The sequence below is a fragment of the Aspergillus tanneri genome (assembly GCF_003426965.1).
Source record: "Aspergillus tanneri strain NIH1004 chromosome Unknown AapTan_7_pilon_pilon_pilon, whole genome shotgun sequence".
NCBI lineage: Eukaryota > Fungi > Ascomycota > Eurotiomycetes > Eurotiales > Aspergillaceae > Aspergillus > Aspergillus tanneri.
In genome coordinates this window covers 457,144-474,471 of record NW_022984634.1, presented here as the reverse complement: position 1 = coordinate 474,471, position 17,328 = coordinate 457,144, and the positions used below count along the sequence as shown (strand labels likewise).

General features: G+C 46.0%; 3 protein-coding genes across 3 annotated transcripts; 2 read left to right on the top strand and 1 right to left on the bottom strand.

Annotated features, from left to right (window-relative positions):
* Positions 1-414: 414 nt before the first annotated feature.
* On the top strand, positions 415-2,408 carry ATNIH1004_006762 (uncharacterized protein; the record flags this gene model as incomplete). Its single annotated transcript, XM_033571389.1, has 5 exons — positions 415-479; positions 526-700; positions 750-1,107; positions 1,175-1,485; positions 1,530-2,408. 5 exons carry the CDS (start codon positions 415-417, stop codon positions 2,406-2,408), a joined length of 1,788 nt encoding a protein of 595 aa, XP_033424704.1.
* A 26-nt stretch (positions 2,409-2,434) lies between these two features.
* ATNIH1004_006761 (uncharacterized protein) lies at positions 2,435-6,734 on the bottom strand (the record flags this gene model as incomplete). The annotated part of the gene is made up of 5 exons (XM_033571388.1): positions 2,435-2,968; positions 3,012-4,188; positions 4,255-6,318; positions 6,361-6,454; positions 6,506-6,734. The coding sequence occupies 5 exons, from the start codon at positions 6,732-6,734 to the stop codon at positions 2,435-2,437; spliced, it is 4,098 nt and encodes a 1,365-aa protein (XP_033424703.1).
* A 6,999-nt stretch (positions 6,735-13,733) lies between these two features.
* On the top strand, positions 13,734-15,566 carry CHS1_2 (Type III Polyketide synthases (Type III PKS); the record flags this gene model as incomplete). The annotated part of the gene is made up of 3 exons (XM_033571387.1): positions 13,734-13,777; positions 14,483-15,114; positions 15,172-15,566. 3 exons carry the CDS (start codon positions 13,734-13,736, stop codon positions 15,564-15,566), a joined length of 1,071 nt encoding a protein of 356 aa, XP_033424702.1.
* Positions 15,567-17,328: the final 1,762 nt, after the last annotated feature.

Below are 17,328 nucleotides of genomic sequence, written 5' to 3'. Positions count from 1 at the left end.
AATATATATTCTTTCTTTTTATTATTATGGAGTGCACTGACTGATTAAGATATCCTCATAAACGCTATATCCCCAGGATATGTACGGATCGAAATGGCCGCCTTTGTAAATGACTACATATTCCTATGTAAAGAATGTAACTCAGTAACAGTGAAGGTAGTTTCTCCGTCTTGTTGAAAAATGGAAATTCGACAACGATGAACAGCCGAGTCGCTGAACCGGAGGATCTCACGGCGGTTTGTGTATTTCTCGCCAGCTATGCCAGTCGGTTCATGGCGGGGAGGATATTCTCATGGATGGAGGGGCGACCAAGAGGTGAATTAGTCAAGCGGGGTATCACCTCTTCCGTGACATGGTACATCATCATAACTCTCTGCCTTCCTTTCTTCGTAACAAAGATAACAAGGGTAATAAATGGACGAAAATGAAACCACAACAGTCGTCATCGTCGGCGCCGGGCCATCAGGCCTTATGCTAGGGTAAGATTGCATTTCCATCGAGTAGCAGAACTAAGAGGAGTACTAGGTGCAACCTCACCCGCTACGGTATCGACGTTATCCTCCTCGACTACCGACCTGATAAAACCTCCACCGGAAAAGCTGACGGCATGCAGCCGAAAACCATCGAGACATTCAAGCAGCTGCGGTTGGCGGATGATTTACTACGTACTGGGGTGCGGGTATACGATATTGCTTTCTGGGTATTCCACATTTTACATCATAAAAAAATGATAAGGACTGAGAAAATAGGAATCAACAGAGAATACACCCCTTCATCGAACGGGTCGTCAAACGCATTATCCGGATCATCTAGTCGGGGCGTCAGATCCGTATATCCTACTAGCGCATCAGGGGATCATTGAAGATATACTGATTGGGGATATAGAAGAGAGAGGGGTTTCTGTGCGACGGAGGAGTCGGTTTGTCTCATGTGAGAGGTTATCGACTGGACAGGTTCGCGTTGAGTATCAGTCTGGTTCGGAAACCAGGAGTATTCTATCTGATTATCTGGTTGGATGTGACGGGGCTAGATCTGTCGTTCGAGATTTCATTCCCAATGCGCATCTGGAGGGGGACGTTACTAATGCCTCGTGGGGGGTTCTTGATGGTCTCCCTCTCCGCCTCTCTCGATGATTTTTATTATCTATATTGGAATGGATACTAATAAATACTAGGAGTGATTGAGACAAACTTCCCAGATCTATGGAGCAAAGTCGCCGTTCGATCGCATTCCGCAGGATCGATCCTCTGGATTCCCCGCGAGCGCAATATGACTCGTTTATACGTGCAGCTGTCCTCGACAGATGGCGAGAAAGTTGATAAACGAATGGCCACACCAGAATACGTGATGCATCGAGCGGTCGAGGCCATGCGTCCGTTCAATCTACGCTGGAAGACTATCGAGTGGTTTGGGAATTATGTCGTAGGACAGCGCGCTGCTAGACATTTCGCAGATGATGAAAATAGGGTGTTTATTGCAGGTGATGTATGTATACCTCTCTTCCTCTAGTTTACTTGTTAATGTAGAAGGCCGGACACTGCCACTCTGCCCTGGCCGCTCAAGGCGCAAATACCAGCATGCATGATAGCTTTAATCTCGCGTGGAAGATTAATCTTGTGGTGCGTGGTCTGGCAAATCGACGGATCCTACGGACGTACGAGGATGAGAGACGAAAAATTGCGAAGGATTTGATCAGTTTTGATGCAAAGCATTGCGAGGCGTTCGCGCAGGGTGATGATGCTTTGGCTCGGAACTTTGATGAGAATATTCGCTTTATTTCTGGCGTTGGGGCGGAATATTCCCCTGGTCCTCTGACGTTAGAGACGCAGGTCGTCTCTGGATTACGACCCGGCGCGTTGATGGTTCCTGCTAGGGTGGTAAGGTATATTGATGCCAATCCGGTGGATATCCAGATTGATATTCCCCTGTTGGGTCAGTTTCGTGTGTATTTATTTGTGCCAGATGTAAGGACGGGAATAGGGTTTTTGCAGACGGTTTGTGAGAAGGTGGACTCAGGATTAAAGGAGTTAAATGGTCTGGCACAGCAGTCATACCAAAAGCGACCCAGGGGATGGGCAAAGAAAGATGAATTACTCCAGCCACAGCGGTACACTTCCGTGTCGCATTTTCTGACCTTCGCTTTGGTGACTCGGTCGTCTCGTTCGCTGTTCGAGGTGGTTGATTTGCCAGACGTGCTGCAGAAGAGTCGCTGGACGTTGTATCTGGATGAACTGGACAATCCGACTTGCACGGAGAAGTGGATGGGAGATGTCAAGAGCAGCCAGGCAGGCATTGCTATTGTTCGACCAGATGGATATGCTGGGGGGATGGGATGTTGGACAGTCGAGCAAGGAGAACAGGCAGCACAGTGGACGCAAGACTATTTTCAGATCTGTAGATGCATATAAACATGCTCCAGCTATCGTTATATACACTACGCAACCGTCACGAAGAATTCCTTTTCTCCTTCTCTCCTCTCCACTCTGGACTTCTCTATCAGTTCATCTCCTACTGCTAATCGCAACCTCTCCGCCGTCGCCGGACTATCCAACACCAATGGCTGCATCACCGCACGCTCCTGTCTAGCACTTCGTAGGGCATCCCGCAGCGCAAACAATACCGTCGACCCCAGAAACAATGGGGGCTCCCCAATCCCCTTACTACTCTGGATAGAGCGAAGATTCGCCCAGCTCACTCCTTCCAGGAAACTGACGTTGAACTCTTGTGGGATGTCACTGAACGCGGGGATCTTGTAATTCCCAGGTCCTCTTGTGGCAAGCCGACCCTCGCGCGTCCAGAGACTTTCTTCCATTGTGAACAGTCCCTGACCCTGTACAAAAGCGCCTTCGATCTGTCCGTAGTCAATGGCCGGGTTGATCGACCGTCCGACGTCCATTTTGATATCCGTTCGGAGGACTGTGTGGTCGCCGGTCAATAAGTCGAGTTCGACCTCCGTGCAGGCGCAGCCCTGACTCATTAGCTTGATGGCATCCCAAGAATAAGATACATACCTGAGTGAAGTAGAAATACATCGGTTTGACCGTCTCCGGATCGTAATTCCCCCACTGATATCCAATCGTCGGCATCTTCCAGAACCCCGTCGCGGACAGGCTCACTCGATCACGGTACGCCGCATGCGCAAGTTTATCCATACTCGCATCACCAAGTTTCTCACGGTACGGACGCAGTCGCTCGTTGAGCTGGTCGCATGCGTTCTGCACCGCCATACCGTTTAGATCGCTGCCAGACGACGCAGCTGTCGGGGACGCATTGGCGGACTGGAATGAAGAGGTATCTGGTGTGTAGATGCTCTCCATGGGGACATTCAATGCCTGCGCTGCCACTTGCGCCATCTTTGTATATAGCCCCTGTCCCATCTCCGTGCCACCATGATGCAGTAGCACCGACCCATCCGTGTAGACGCGCACCGTGGCAGTCGCCTGGTTTAGATGTAGCGCCGTTGCGAACGAAATCCCAAACTTAGTCGGGATTAAACTGATACCTCTTTTGCGCCATCGGTGTTGCGAGTTGAACTGCGTAATCGCCTCTCGACGCTCGTCATACCTCGCTTCCTGTCTCACCTGCTCCAGCAGCAATGGAACATGCCAGTCGGCGTCAATCATCTGCAGGAACGGAGTCCGCTGACCCTCCTCGTACAGATTTCGTCGACGCAGCTCATCCACCTCAATACCCAGTCCCTCTGCGGCAGCACTCATATAACTCTCCGCGATGAACATCGCCTGCGGAGCGCCAAACCCGCGAAACGCAGTGTTGCTATGCGTGTTAGTCTTGCACACCCACCCACGGATATGTACATTTGGAATGTGATAGCAGTTGTCAAGATGAGTGCAGCATCGATCCATCACCGCGCAGCTCATATCCACGGAGTATCCAGCGTTGTTATAGCAGTCTGCAGACAATGCTATGAGTTTCCCGGAATGAGTCACCCCAATTTTCCAGCGACATTGGATCGGATGGCGCTGACCGCTCGTCATCATGTCTTCGTCTCGGTTGAGCATCGCTCGCATCGGTCGACGCTCTTTCTTCGCTGCTATTGCTAGTAGACAAGCTATCTGGACGCTGCGTGATTCTTTGCCTCCGAAGGCACCGCCCATTCGCTTCACCCGGGCGTTGATTTGATGGGATGGGGTTCCGGTGACGTGGCTGATGAATTCTTGCGTTTCCATTCTGTTTTGTATTAGTATTCCCCAGAAAATAATAATAATAAACGTATACACCACGAGGAAAACGTACGTATTCTGGGTAGAAGACCAAACATCCATCGACCCATCCTCCGCATTCGGCACCACGACAGCAGCATTCGTCTCGAGATAGAAATGCTCCTGACCTCCTATCCGAGTCGTGCCTTCAAACACATGATCACAGCCCTCCAATACAGCTTCTATATCCCTCTCTCCCTTGTGCAACTCCTTCCCATATTGAAAGAAACTCCCCGCCGCAATCGCTTCATCGATCGTCAACACAGTCGGTAAATCCTCATACTCGACGCGGACAGCCTGTGAAGCTTTCTGCGCCTTCTGCGCTGTCTCGGCATATACCATCCCGATAGGTTGGCCATGCGAGAAGACCTCGTCTTCTGCGAAGAATGGCTCATCCCGTATTACAGATCCCCATCTGTTTTTGTCTGCTGGGATGCTGTGTCTATCGATGTAGCCGACTGCGAGACCGTTTGCTAGCGCGGGGGTCCAGTCCACGGAGAGGATGCGTGCATGTGCACGGTCTGAGAGAACCATGGCGCCGAAGAGCTCGCGGTGCTGTGGGGGAATGTCGTCTACGTATCCCGCTTGTCCTGTGGCGTGTTTCAGGCCTGATAAATGAGGGAGTGGTTTTCCAACGACGCGTTGCTCGTGAGGGTTGCGTAAGTCGCGGGTTCCACTGGATACATGGCGATGGAGCTCCTGCACGTCATCCAATGGTATGGTAGGATCGAAGTGAGAGAGGGCTTCGTGCCAGAACCGGAGGAAGAGACTCTGTGCCAGTGTTCGTCGATACGTCGCCATTCCTCCAGGTACGTCGTATGTTAAAGGGAACTCGCTGCGGAGGGTCTCCAACGTAGCGTCGAGCACTTGCGGGTCTCCCCATCGTTCACCCAGGAGGGCCTCTTGCGTATTATATGCCAGGATTGTAGTAGGCGCCATTCCTCCGTACGCCAGGGCGATATCCTCCACGCGATCATCTTTGCTAAGACGGACGCGGAACGCAGCCGTCACAATAGTGATGTCGTCGTCTTTTCGCTTCGCTTGTTTATACGATCGTGTCAACTCGCGCAACCCAGGGGTCAGCGGGATCCGGATCTGAGTGATCAGACTGCCGGGAGGTAGCGCCGTCTTTCGATATCCGCGGAACATGTCGCGCATGGGGATCGAAGTCTCTGTGTCGATAGTGCGTGCGATCACAGTTGCGTTCACAGCCTGTAGAAGCGGATTCATATCTGATATAGGCGACGCGGTGGCAATATTCCCCGCGAGAGAAGCCATATTTCTAATCTGACGACCGCCGAAGTAGCGTAGGATTTTGGCCATTGCTTGTAGCATGGATGCGCTGCTGGATCCGAGAGAGGATTGCAGTCGGTGACATTCGGACTCGATGGCGCTGAGAGAGGCCACGCCGCCGATGATCAGCGTGTTGTCTGATAGTGAGATCTGGGAAAGTTCCTTGATATCGCCGATGAAGACGCAGAAAGGCTCCTCTGTTCCCTTGAGGCGAATGTCGACGTGCACTTCACTGGCACCGCAAATCAGTCGTGCATGCGGACGCTGTGAGAGGATCTCGAGTGTTTGTGTCACGGTGACGGGACGTATCCAGGTCTTGTCCTCACTGCCGTATGATACCATCATAGGAGTGAATCGCGTCAGCGCAGGCGGATAGATTAGTTCACTACGCGGAGAGTACGGTAGGAAGTCGAATTGCGGTGCACTCTTGCAGGAACTAGACATGCTGGAAATTTCCGTCTCTGAAGCACCGTGGCTCATGGATGAGGATGTAGAGCTGTCACGACAGCAGCCTCCTGGGCGACCACAGGACTTTTTCTGTGATGGTAGTGGAATTTCTAACGGAGGCTCCGAGTTGGATTCAGATGGGGAGATGGTTATCTGGGCTTGTAGATCCTCTTGAATAAATGTCTTCGCGGCTTCCAAAATCGGCTTATATCCTGTACAGCGACACAGGTTCCCGTCTAGATGACCTTTCATCTCGATATCGTCCTCAGACAGCACAAACTGCTCGGTGACGGGATCGTATGCGTTGCGAATCATGGCATACAGCGACATGACGATGCCGGGGGTGCAGAAACCACATCTATCACTTAGTTTGTACCAACATGTAAGTCAGGAGACATACTGTGAACCGTGCAATTTCCCCAATCGCTCCTGTAGAGGATGAGGATGTTCCACATTACCCAGTCCTTCAACTGTAATAACATGTTTCCCGACAACTACATTATCAGTACCTGTTCATCAAAAATCACACAGAGAGGCAGGTATACCTCCAATAAGTGGATACAAACAAGCATTCACAGCCAAATGGTGAATCCGTCGCTCATCCCTTGTCTGCAAAACCACGGTACATGCACCGCAACCTCCCTCGCCACAGCCCAGCTTCGTCCCTTTGAGATTGTCCTGCGAGCGGATGAAGTCGAGTAGCGTCCAGTGGGGGTTGGGACTGGACAGGACAATGGGCGTCCCGTTCAGATAGAAGGATAAAGAGTGATCCATTGGTTAAATTCAGGTTTGGGAGGAGAAAAGCCCGGTTCCTACTTGCAGGTTCTACGTTTAATATATTGTTCAACTCGGTGGGGATAATAGTACCCAGCTACGTCATCATGCAGGTGGGCTGGAACCTCGTCTTTTGTGTCTATCGTTGTATCTCATGCCTTTTAATGCTTGGATTGTAGTGGAGTATATAGTACACTCTAACTGCAGAGGCATGTATTCTCGAAAGTACTCTATAGGTGATAAATTCGATGCTAATATATATCTGGAATGAGGAAATTCTATGAATACTCAGTATACAATAACCCCGCTTCCGCTGCATGCCACGTCAGGAAATACTCGTTGCATCATTCGTCCATAGCTGCCAGATATGACACATCAGAATAACCCCTAAATGGTTGAGGTCTCGCACGACGATCCGGTTTCAAGTCTCCAAACCCAGCGGACAGTTGATGTAGATTTTGTAGAGGAACACTCCCCGGAGTACGGATGTATTGGGCGTAGCTCGGTGACGTCTAAAGTTTAACTGCCTGAGGTCTGAAACCGGAGCCGGAACTACCTTCTTCCGGTTACACCCCAGTGACCCTCTGCCAAGTATGTACCTTTTAGACCCCACTTGCCAAGGAGAAGCTCGGCAGGGTCTAAGAATTTTTAGACCCCAAGTTACTCCGCACTGAAGTTCTTCCCGCAGTTTTAGACACCGACGAGTATATGCTCTAGGAAAAGAGACTGGTCTAAGTGAGAATACCACATAATTGGAACAGGAGCTTCGCATTTCCTGTGTATATGCAATGTTTAACAACCACTTACTAAATATCGAGTTCCGTGATTTAAAATAAGGTAGTTCAATAGTAAATAATATAACTTACAAGGCAAATATCGCGTATATGCTCCACCTATACTACTAATATTCTTAGGATATTCCGGCGCCTATATAAGATAATATACTAGTACTAGTCTTCATTTTGTTGAGTTAGACCAGGATAATGATATGGAACTATTATTTATTCTACTTGTCATAGGATTAAAATATAAGTATTCACGTTACAAGTTTACATATACAGCCTATATACTTACCATATATTAGGTGTCGGTCAGCCGAATACGCGTATGAGCCAGTATCACCGATCATATAAGAATATGGATCTGGATTGAAAAGGGTAAAGTCTCTAAAGGTCTCTAACTACCTGAATGAAGCTGGGAGAATTGAATAAAAAGGTGGAAAACAAAGGAATAAAGTCGGACCGAGCGGATGCTGATGATGGGTAATTAATATATTGGCCCACTTTGGTCGACATTAGGATAATATCTAATAAAGTTTCTGCGCGAAATAGCAATCATAAAATAATAATTATGAATATATAGTTAATGCCTGAATATCTAGCTACTAGTGTAGTGTTAAGGATAAGCCGGGAATCGGCCGTGTTCGGGTACTGAATCTTTATCGATAAGCTGTGTACACGGTAAGACAAAGCTACAGTAGTATCTTAATGACGCGTTGATGTATTGTCATGATCTCATGATTGTATCGTTGTTTTATCTATGTGCGTTCTATGTATTATCTTGATCTATTCTAATTGAAGAAGAGATCAAGTATTGGTTTTTCAAATATCTTGATATGAGATGTAATGATATTTTCTTCTACTTACGTAGCTGACCGGTTGATCTGCCCGGCCAAGTAGATTCATCACACACGTGGTCTACTAAGCATTGTATAATAATAAATTTATTATTCTAAAATAACCAAAATTTCGTTCTTAGACACTGCTGAGCATTTGGCTTGCCATGTGCCCATCGCGGTCAAGAGAGCCTACATTAGCGACACCTCCATCCTCAATTTGAGTGTCTGTCTATGCTTTAGCTACTCAGAGTGTTCTGGAATTTAGGGGAAGTGGTGCGCAGGGAGCTATTCTATCAGCTACAGACCAACCTTTAGCCTAAATAGGAAGTAGATGTCATTCGGTGGAAATACCAGGAATCGCAGAATCTTGCCCAACTGAGTAGTGTTTCCGTGACACAGAAAATACCGCCAATACTCCTTTTTCTCCCCGGCTGATCACGCCGAGTATCAACACCTTCACCACACAGTCGCTTGGCCTGCATGTCTCGTCGGTTCCCTGCGCATCCACAGCGCCAATCCAGTGAAAACCGATATACAACCCCCGTTGCAGCAAGAGGTCGTCACTAGGATGGGAATATACCTATTCCATTAGCGTTTTTCAATCCAGTGCATGGGATCTCCGGCGCGTATTCCGTCCGAAACATTGCGGCGCTTAATATACCCTATAGATTGCCCAACGCGACGATAACTCCCGTATTTGGGGCACGAGAATTCTGAAAACGTGGATGTGCAGAAAATTGAGGAGAAAAAAGAAGAAATTGCCTGTGAAATGGGGCGATTGCGAGCTCAAGTGCTTGGTATCCGGAGCGTTGCTGTGAAGTGTCGACATGTTGAACATGTCAAGACGTATGCACCAGGGGTTATGCATTGTGTCTTTGACGTATACTTACCATCCTGTATGGAGGCCAACTTGGGGAAACCAGTATGAGAGGTACTGAGTATAGGTTTTGAGCGAGGATTCAGTACTATCATATAACATCACATCAATGTTCTCCTAATGTACTAGACGTTGTTATTATTATGTTATGAATGCACTAGATGAGAAGGGAGATATGCCCCTGCCATCGGGAAACACGCGAAATATGCAACGCCGCGATGCTCTACGATGTAAATGATAGCTAGTACCAACATCCCGATCAGAGAGAGCTCCATAGATTCGTCTTAACGAACGAGAAGCCCAGCTGTTGCATGATCAGCGGGGAAAAAAAAATTCATCGTTGCCGCGTAGGCGACGCCGCGACAGGGTTCGTGAACGCGATGACGCACCAGGTGCTGAAGCTCGATTTTAGATCGAGTGTTGTCTCCACGGAGTCGTGGTGCGGTGGCGGTGTTTCGTTTGCGAGGGTTTAGAAACCATGCGATTTGCGGTCGGTTGGGGAGCTAGAATAATCCAACCACTCTTGTTAGGAAGGCCATCCCTCCTTCGATGATGGTGGATTGGCAGGGCTGGGATGCCCATACTACGGTCGCTGACGGTCAGTTAGATCATGCGTTTGGCAGGAAATGTACTGAAGGAGAGTGTGATCCGTCTGGATATCGCTTCAACTGTCTCAGCGAGTACTCATTCACTTGTAGCCTCAGGTCCTCATCGACTCTGTTGAATTTTGCATTCGCCAGATTGCTCTATCCGAGTTTGGGTTGTCTGTTTATTTCTAGGGGACTTACCCGATCCATGCAGTCGAAGAAGTACATCTACTTAGTTTTGGCAGGAATCAATAAGTAGGATAATTCGTACCAGATAAAGTAAAGGGAGTAGAAAGAAGTCCACCTTGTGCACTGCTCGCGTCAGAAGGATCAACCTGTAAACAGGTTCATACGTAGGTCTTTTCAACATTTCGGTTGATATTGGTGTCCCCCATCTTGTTGCCGGAACCTGTCTTTCTCTTGTTATTCTGATTATTTTACGAACATTGTACCAGGAATTGGTGAATGAACTGTCGGCGAGAATATCCCTGTCCTCCACTAGTCCTGTAATGTATCCCAAAGGTAACAATGCTGACTGTTTTAGAGTGTCACATTCTATGTTACCTGTGGAACATATTCATCTACTGCATTCTTTTGTTCATGTATGTCGCAAAGCTAATGGACGTATTGCTTAGAGTCGTCTGGCCTATTAGAACTCCCTGGAACAGCTGAATAAATTCAACGATAAACTATCCATACACTTGAATACTTCCAATCATCCCTGTAATATATTATTCTTCAGCACGCCTACCATATTCCCTGGATTCGAGACAACGGATTTCTCTCTACCACCCAAACACCAACATGTCCCTTTCGACTGTCCCCCCCTGTTCCTGCAAAATTATAGGTACAGCCAACATCCGTCCGCTTCTGGAAATAATTCATAGAATTACACAGCCCTAAGCAGTCCGTGAATGAGCTTTGAACTGTAGAAGCTAGATCCTGCTTGTTTGGTGAGCTAATGTCTGCGTCGCAGAAGATATAATAAGTTTTGCCCGAGACATTCTGTACTTCTGTGTTGTTGACGCCGGGACAGGTGTATTTCGTATTCCTGTTAAAGGTGATTGTGGATGTTGGGGACGGGGTTGAGATGGATGTTGATGCAGACAATGAGGATGTAGAAGTTGTTTCTGAGGTAGTACTTGTGGATGTTGATAATGGAGTAGAGGATGTGTCTGATCTAGAGGCTGCAGTAGCAGATGATGTAGAGGTAGAAAACGACAATAGAGTAGAAGTTGTATCTGAGCTAGTAGCTATAGTAGCCGAAGGAATAGAGGTAGAATGTGCTTCTAAAATGACACAAATAGTTAACTATGGCTTTTTGACCTGGTAGAGAGAAACTTACTAGTCCCAAGCCCAACACCTAACCCCACAGCCACCGCAATCACAATCACTACAAGTGCGGCCATCATCACAGCCATCCAGAATGTTATCCTGGTTAAGCCACCCATCCTCTCGCGATGAGGCACATGCCCATGGGCTGGAACAATGTTGAGATGTTGCTGATTCGGAACGGGTTCTAGACCGGGTTGGACAGGCTCCAGACCTGGCTGGACGACTTCTGGTCCATCAAATCTTACTACCTCTTTTAATGAGTTTGTCATACTGTATATGGCGTTAAAACACAAATAAGTATGTAAAATAGAAAATATAGGGTAGTAGCAGGACCGTGGTATAAAAGGTCTGGATTAAGCCTTAGTTGTCGGCGTCTAGAGACGTACGGCAATTGGCGCTGTTGGCGTATCGCCGGAGACATCTCGACTCGACGGGAATAACCAGTAAGTTAATAGAGTAAGTGGAGAAATTGACATCTGTTTCACATAGTCAGATTGCTATTTTTAAACAAAGTGTAGGTGATTCTCCTCCGGAAAAAGCTGCATCTGGCAGTGATATTTATTCATCTTGTACTCTATAATATTGCCAATACCGATCTCTGGAATGTTTAGGTAGCTAAGTCTAGTTAGGAAAACTAAACATATAGTTTAGCTTAAGCTTAAACGAACACAAGAGCTGAGTGACTCTAAGCTTTAGCGGCTTGTTGACTACCATCCCTCATATTTTATTCGCAGTATGCTCTTTACCAATCTCCCGCAGGACATATTTCTGGTGTTTACCACTGCCTGTTTTGGGGAAATTATCTCCAATATCAGGGTGTCCGATCCAGAACACATATGTGGTGCTATGCCATGCTAAAATCTTCTCACCCAACTCCGTGTAACATTTGAAGGATTCCCTGCATGTCTAGCACTTTTCAGGCAGCACCCCGCAACCTCTCTGTACTTCTGTTAGGTAACCCCACAACATTAGCTTCGGTGATTGATGAACGAAGATGAAGGTTCTCCTCGATTTCTGCGGGAGAAATATTTTCTCCTCCTTGTTTTGTCGTTAGTATCTGGCACAGTAATGTTCTATACTGTGCACATACCTCGAATAATAGAATTCTTAACCCGACCTGTAGTTTGGCAGTACCCATCTTTATCAATGATAGCTTCATCCCCTGTCTGCATCCATACTGTACCTAGTTCATCCTGTCTCACCACTTCACCAATTTTGTGTTTGCTTTTATAGTACCCTTTCTGTTTATAAGGCTCGCCCTCTTGCCCATGGCTTGTATCAGAACCTTAGCTCCAGTATGGAGCATTGCTCAACACATTGTGCCTGACTGCTCTCTACTGGATTGTCTGGAGAAGTAATAAACGTGATCTGGCCAGTTTCGGTCATCCCATATGTGCTAGCATTTCAGCTTTCGGATGTCCAGGAATACCTCGTACCTTGTTAATAGCATGGAGTCATATTTGATGTTGAGTACCTGCCAGATGTAAATTGAAAATTAAGCACATCATCTGGCATAACTTCCTCTGCAGCCAGCCTCAGCAATAATCGGATCCATTGCCCCATCTCATCCTTGGAGAACAAAAGTCTCGAACATCTGTAGCCCCGGATAGCGACTAGCTCCTAGACAGATAATCTGTTGAAGCTCCAGAGCGTACCTCATAGCAGCCACTTGCGTATCATATCCACATGCAATTCATATCCACATGCGAGTCGTATCCACATGCGATGTAAGACCTCTGTTGCCAACATGTGACAATGAAAAAGAGCTTGTATGCAGTTAGACCAGCTAGGGTTGGTTCGACCACTTCTGAAAGTCGGTGGCTCACAGCTTGTATGAAGTGCCCATTCTAGCTCTTCTGGCTTATGTGTACCATTGAGATACCACAGGATATCCAATACGTGCCCCTCCCAAGAACACTTCAATAGACTGGGAACAATTTCCAGCCATACTATCGATGGATTTGCCATGCTGCGGACCAGTTTCTAGCAAGGATTTGGCCACATATCTACTCCTATGAGCCAGTTGATGGAAGGATCATCGTTTTCCCTGCCATGGAAACGCAGCTGCAGTATTTTTTGTCAATTTTAGACGCCTGTTAGTCAACCAAAGTTCCGAATATTTGGAACCAGATATGTGGTTCTGTATAGCCACAAAGGATAGCTTTCCCATGGCTCTGTTTGTATGTGGACGGCGCCATGTCCCAGCATCGAGTTAGCTAAGTTTCAGAGAATACAGAAATTATAAACGGTAGGAATTCGTTAAAATACTGTACTTGACTTATAAAAGATAGTGAGATAGGACGAGATGACTTGAGGTGCAACTACTGGGTGTATTTATTTTTAATGGAGGGACACAATATGTGTAGCTGATGATGCAATCTACCGAAATGCCATCCAGATAAAGACACCTATACAGCCATAAGTAGTTATTACGGTTCTAAAAGTCATGACCATGGACTGTCACTGGTAATATTCTAGTATCATATCAATACTCTTGTTGGATAAGCCGTATTAGTGTTTATTGTAGCTATTATAACTAACGTTAATTAGTTATCCATGTATAATATCTTCGTCATTAACATATGGATACTCTTTTCCTAGAACATTACAAGAAGTGGAGTGTTATGTGCGTAAATTAAAATATTTTTAATACTAAGAAGTATTATATAATACTATAATTTAACTATGCAATAACTATAGCTGCTTCTTTAATAGATTACTAGCACTGTTCATGACCTTTGGTACGCACTCCATCCATAGCTTATTTTTATTCCACTTTTATGGTGCTGACGTCAGTTAAACTTCTAATAAACAAGCATTCGGCCCAAGCGACCCACCCTCCGGGTGTTGTGGGGGCGCCGGGTAACCTAGAAGTATACACGTCATAGAGTACTCTCATAACATGAGTGATTCTATCGTCTAACTTTATCTCTTCGATATCACGCTGTACTTGTATATGATTGGTAAACACTAAAGATCCCCTCACGTAGTATTCCATAATTATTTTTGCATCCTCACATTTATATACCCTTCTTAGATGCATGCTATGTGACAGTTGTGTTGCTTGATAAAGCTACATTCTAGCAGAATAGGAATAGTCATTTGCTACACTTAATTCCGATTAATTGCAAAGCTCTTTATACAATAAATATTCACTACTACAATGGCCGCACATGATGTTTCTGTGGTCGGAACTGGAACCCAGTATCCATGTTATAAGCAAGGACCTAACTTTTTGAACGATCTGGCGCACAGACACTACGCCATCAGCCCTGCGTGAGATTACCTCCCTACCATTGCTACCAGTACTAACGTGAATCCTGAGCTTTAGTCTTGAAAAAACATTGGAAATCAACAACAAGTCCAGGATAGATAAGCGGCATAGTATCCTACCGGAGAGTCACCCAATATGGCACCAGAGTAGCGTTCCAACTATCAAAGACTGCGACGTTGCCTTTAAAGAATATGCAGTCCAATTCGCGGAAGACGCAGCAAAGAAGGCCATTGCTGACTGGGGTGGCGCTACTACGGATATTACTCATGTGGTTGCGGCTACATGTTCGAATACCTCCAGTCCTGGCTTCGATGCTGAGCTTAGCAGAAGACTGGGGCTGGGAAAGAATACCCAGCGAATTCTTGTACAGGGGTTGGGTTGTGCTGGCGGTGTCGCCGCTCTTCGAACTGCATATCACCACCTTCTTGCTGCTGTAAACCAAGACAAACCAGCAAGGGCTCTTGTTATTTCATGTGAGGCTATGTCTATTTTTGCCCGAAATGAGCTTGACAACATTATCAACAAACAGCTTCCTAGTGTTGCGCCAGCTTTGTTCGGCGATTGTTCCAGCGCAATGGTGCTAAGCAATGGAATTGGGGTAAAAACTTCGGAAAAGGAGCCAATCTGGAATATCCTTGGGGTTCAGACGACGCTACTAGCGACCCCTGGCTGTATTGAATATAATATTGGTCCTTTAGGAAAGTATTGTTTCCCTTTGGGTAACATGGTTTACTAATTGGAAACAGGCTACCTCGCAGTTATCACTAAGGAAGTCCCAAAGCAAATAGCGTTGGCGTTGCCTTCGGGATTTCAGGAACTGATTGCATCTACTGAGTGCCTCCGTTCGGAGAAGTCGAACTTTGATCCCGCTACCTATGACTGGGCCTTGCACCCTGGTGGCTATATGATCATCAATATTGGCCAGGAGGCACTTGGTCTATCGCCACATCATTTGCGGAAGACCTACGAAGCTTATACAACAGCCGGGAATACTGGTGCGTCCACTGTGCTTAGCATTATGGACAAACTGGCGCATGAGCGAGCGTCTGGAGGGGACGCACGCGACAAGGTTGTTGGTGTGGCCTTTGGTCCTGATATCACTATGGAAATGGTTCTGTTGATGAAGCCATCCTGTGGGTAAAATTGGCGGCGATCTACCATCCAGTCTTTTTACTACAAGTACGCTATTTGCATAATTGACTTTTTCTTTATTTTACTTAATATTTGTTGTAATATTAGTCGGCTAGATTGAGGAATCATTACGGAGGACTGTTAAAAATATCAATTTTTAGTTTATCTAACTTGCATTATGCGTTTTTAAACAAAAGACCGTCTAGAATTAGTATGAGTGGATAATCCTGGTTATAAGCTATTTGGGTATCCTATTGTTGCTTCAAGCCGGATACACATAGTTTTACTAGCCACACCTATAAGAGTAGTGATCTAGGAATATACTGCAAAGTGGCGTATTTAATAAACCTAGGTAAACTACGTAACAACCATCCTCACCTCCGCTCAGAAGTACGAACGTATTGCCAGTTGCAAAGCAAGCATGCTCGTTAAAGCTACCAGCTTCAGCTAGCTATCTCAAGTGTCTCCATGATTGAAGCCCTAGCACTGCTACTAGATATTTATAGAATGGGTATGTCTTTAGCACTAAATTGGCATTATAACCCTGGATAGAACGGTATATTCTTTTGCGGATTCTATTTTGGCGTACTTTTTAGTTCTTCTATTTCCTAGAATATGATTTAAGACACTCTAGTCGATTACAGTCCAAGCGTTCCTTAATTATTTGTATGAAGTTGCTTTAACAATACAAAAAGATACTGATCTCATTTTTTTATAACGTTTAAATGTAACATTAATATAAATTCACGAACTATATTGTTAAGTACAAATAATAAAAACGAAATATTACGACGTTTATTAGGTATACACGCTGGGGCTTTGTTGGCTTGCTGATTGAGCCCTCACACCTTGTCTAACTAATATATATTTAAAGCTCAGGATATTGTTTTGTCCGCGTGCAAAATGCATAAAACTGTAGGTATTCAAATACCAGTCTATTTACTAATTATTTCTGTAGATAAAATGTATTGAACTGTAGACTAGTAGCCTTACTACTTCCATAAAATATTCTAAATACTGGGTTTTCATGTTTGGGCATTTAAAAGATAGCAGATTCAGATTCTTTAATACCTATCGTTATTTTGAAGCTCTAATTTGGTTCTGTGGTTATGTGGTCTAGGTAGCTCAGGTCATCCGTAGGCTACTATAAAAGTCCTTAAAAAATATTCTTAGATAGTATTAGGAATTTGTTTCTATATTTTTAAAAGATACCTAGTACATCGGATGTTTCGGACCTCCGACATCTGGTGCAGCTTAGACAAGGCAAACAGATATCTACTTCCCGTAACAACGAGAGCTTCATGGCAGGTGAGACAGATGCTCCATCTCAGAGGGATTTGTCTCGGACGTCCAACACACGGAGCAGGAAGGATGGTTGTTGTCAGGAATAATACTTATTCTCCAACAGATGCGATTTTTCGTCTATATTAGAAATACGTTCTCCAACTCAATGAAGTATTTACCGTTGCTCGCCCAGGCCCTAGGCCCTGTAGTGGTATCCTATCGCTCATACAGCGTCTCGAGCGTCGCTACTATGGCGGCAGCTATCCAATTGATCAGATTAGCATGGAGAATTAGCATTTCCTGACCGTGGAACAGGCCATGGCCGTCTATGCATATTTCGCCTCGAAATTTAGCTTCCCCGGACTGGAATAAGTCAACATAACAGCCCAGGCTGGAACTCCCTGGATCGCATACGGCGTCTCATACGCACGTGGCTTTGTTGCCTGGCTACGCAAAGTCTACCCTGATATATACTACGGGGCCATCTC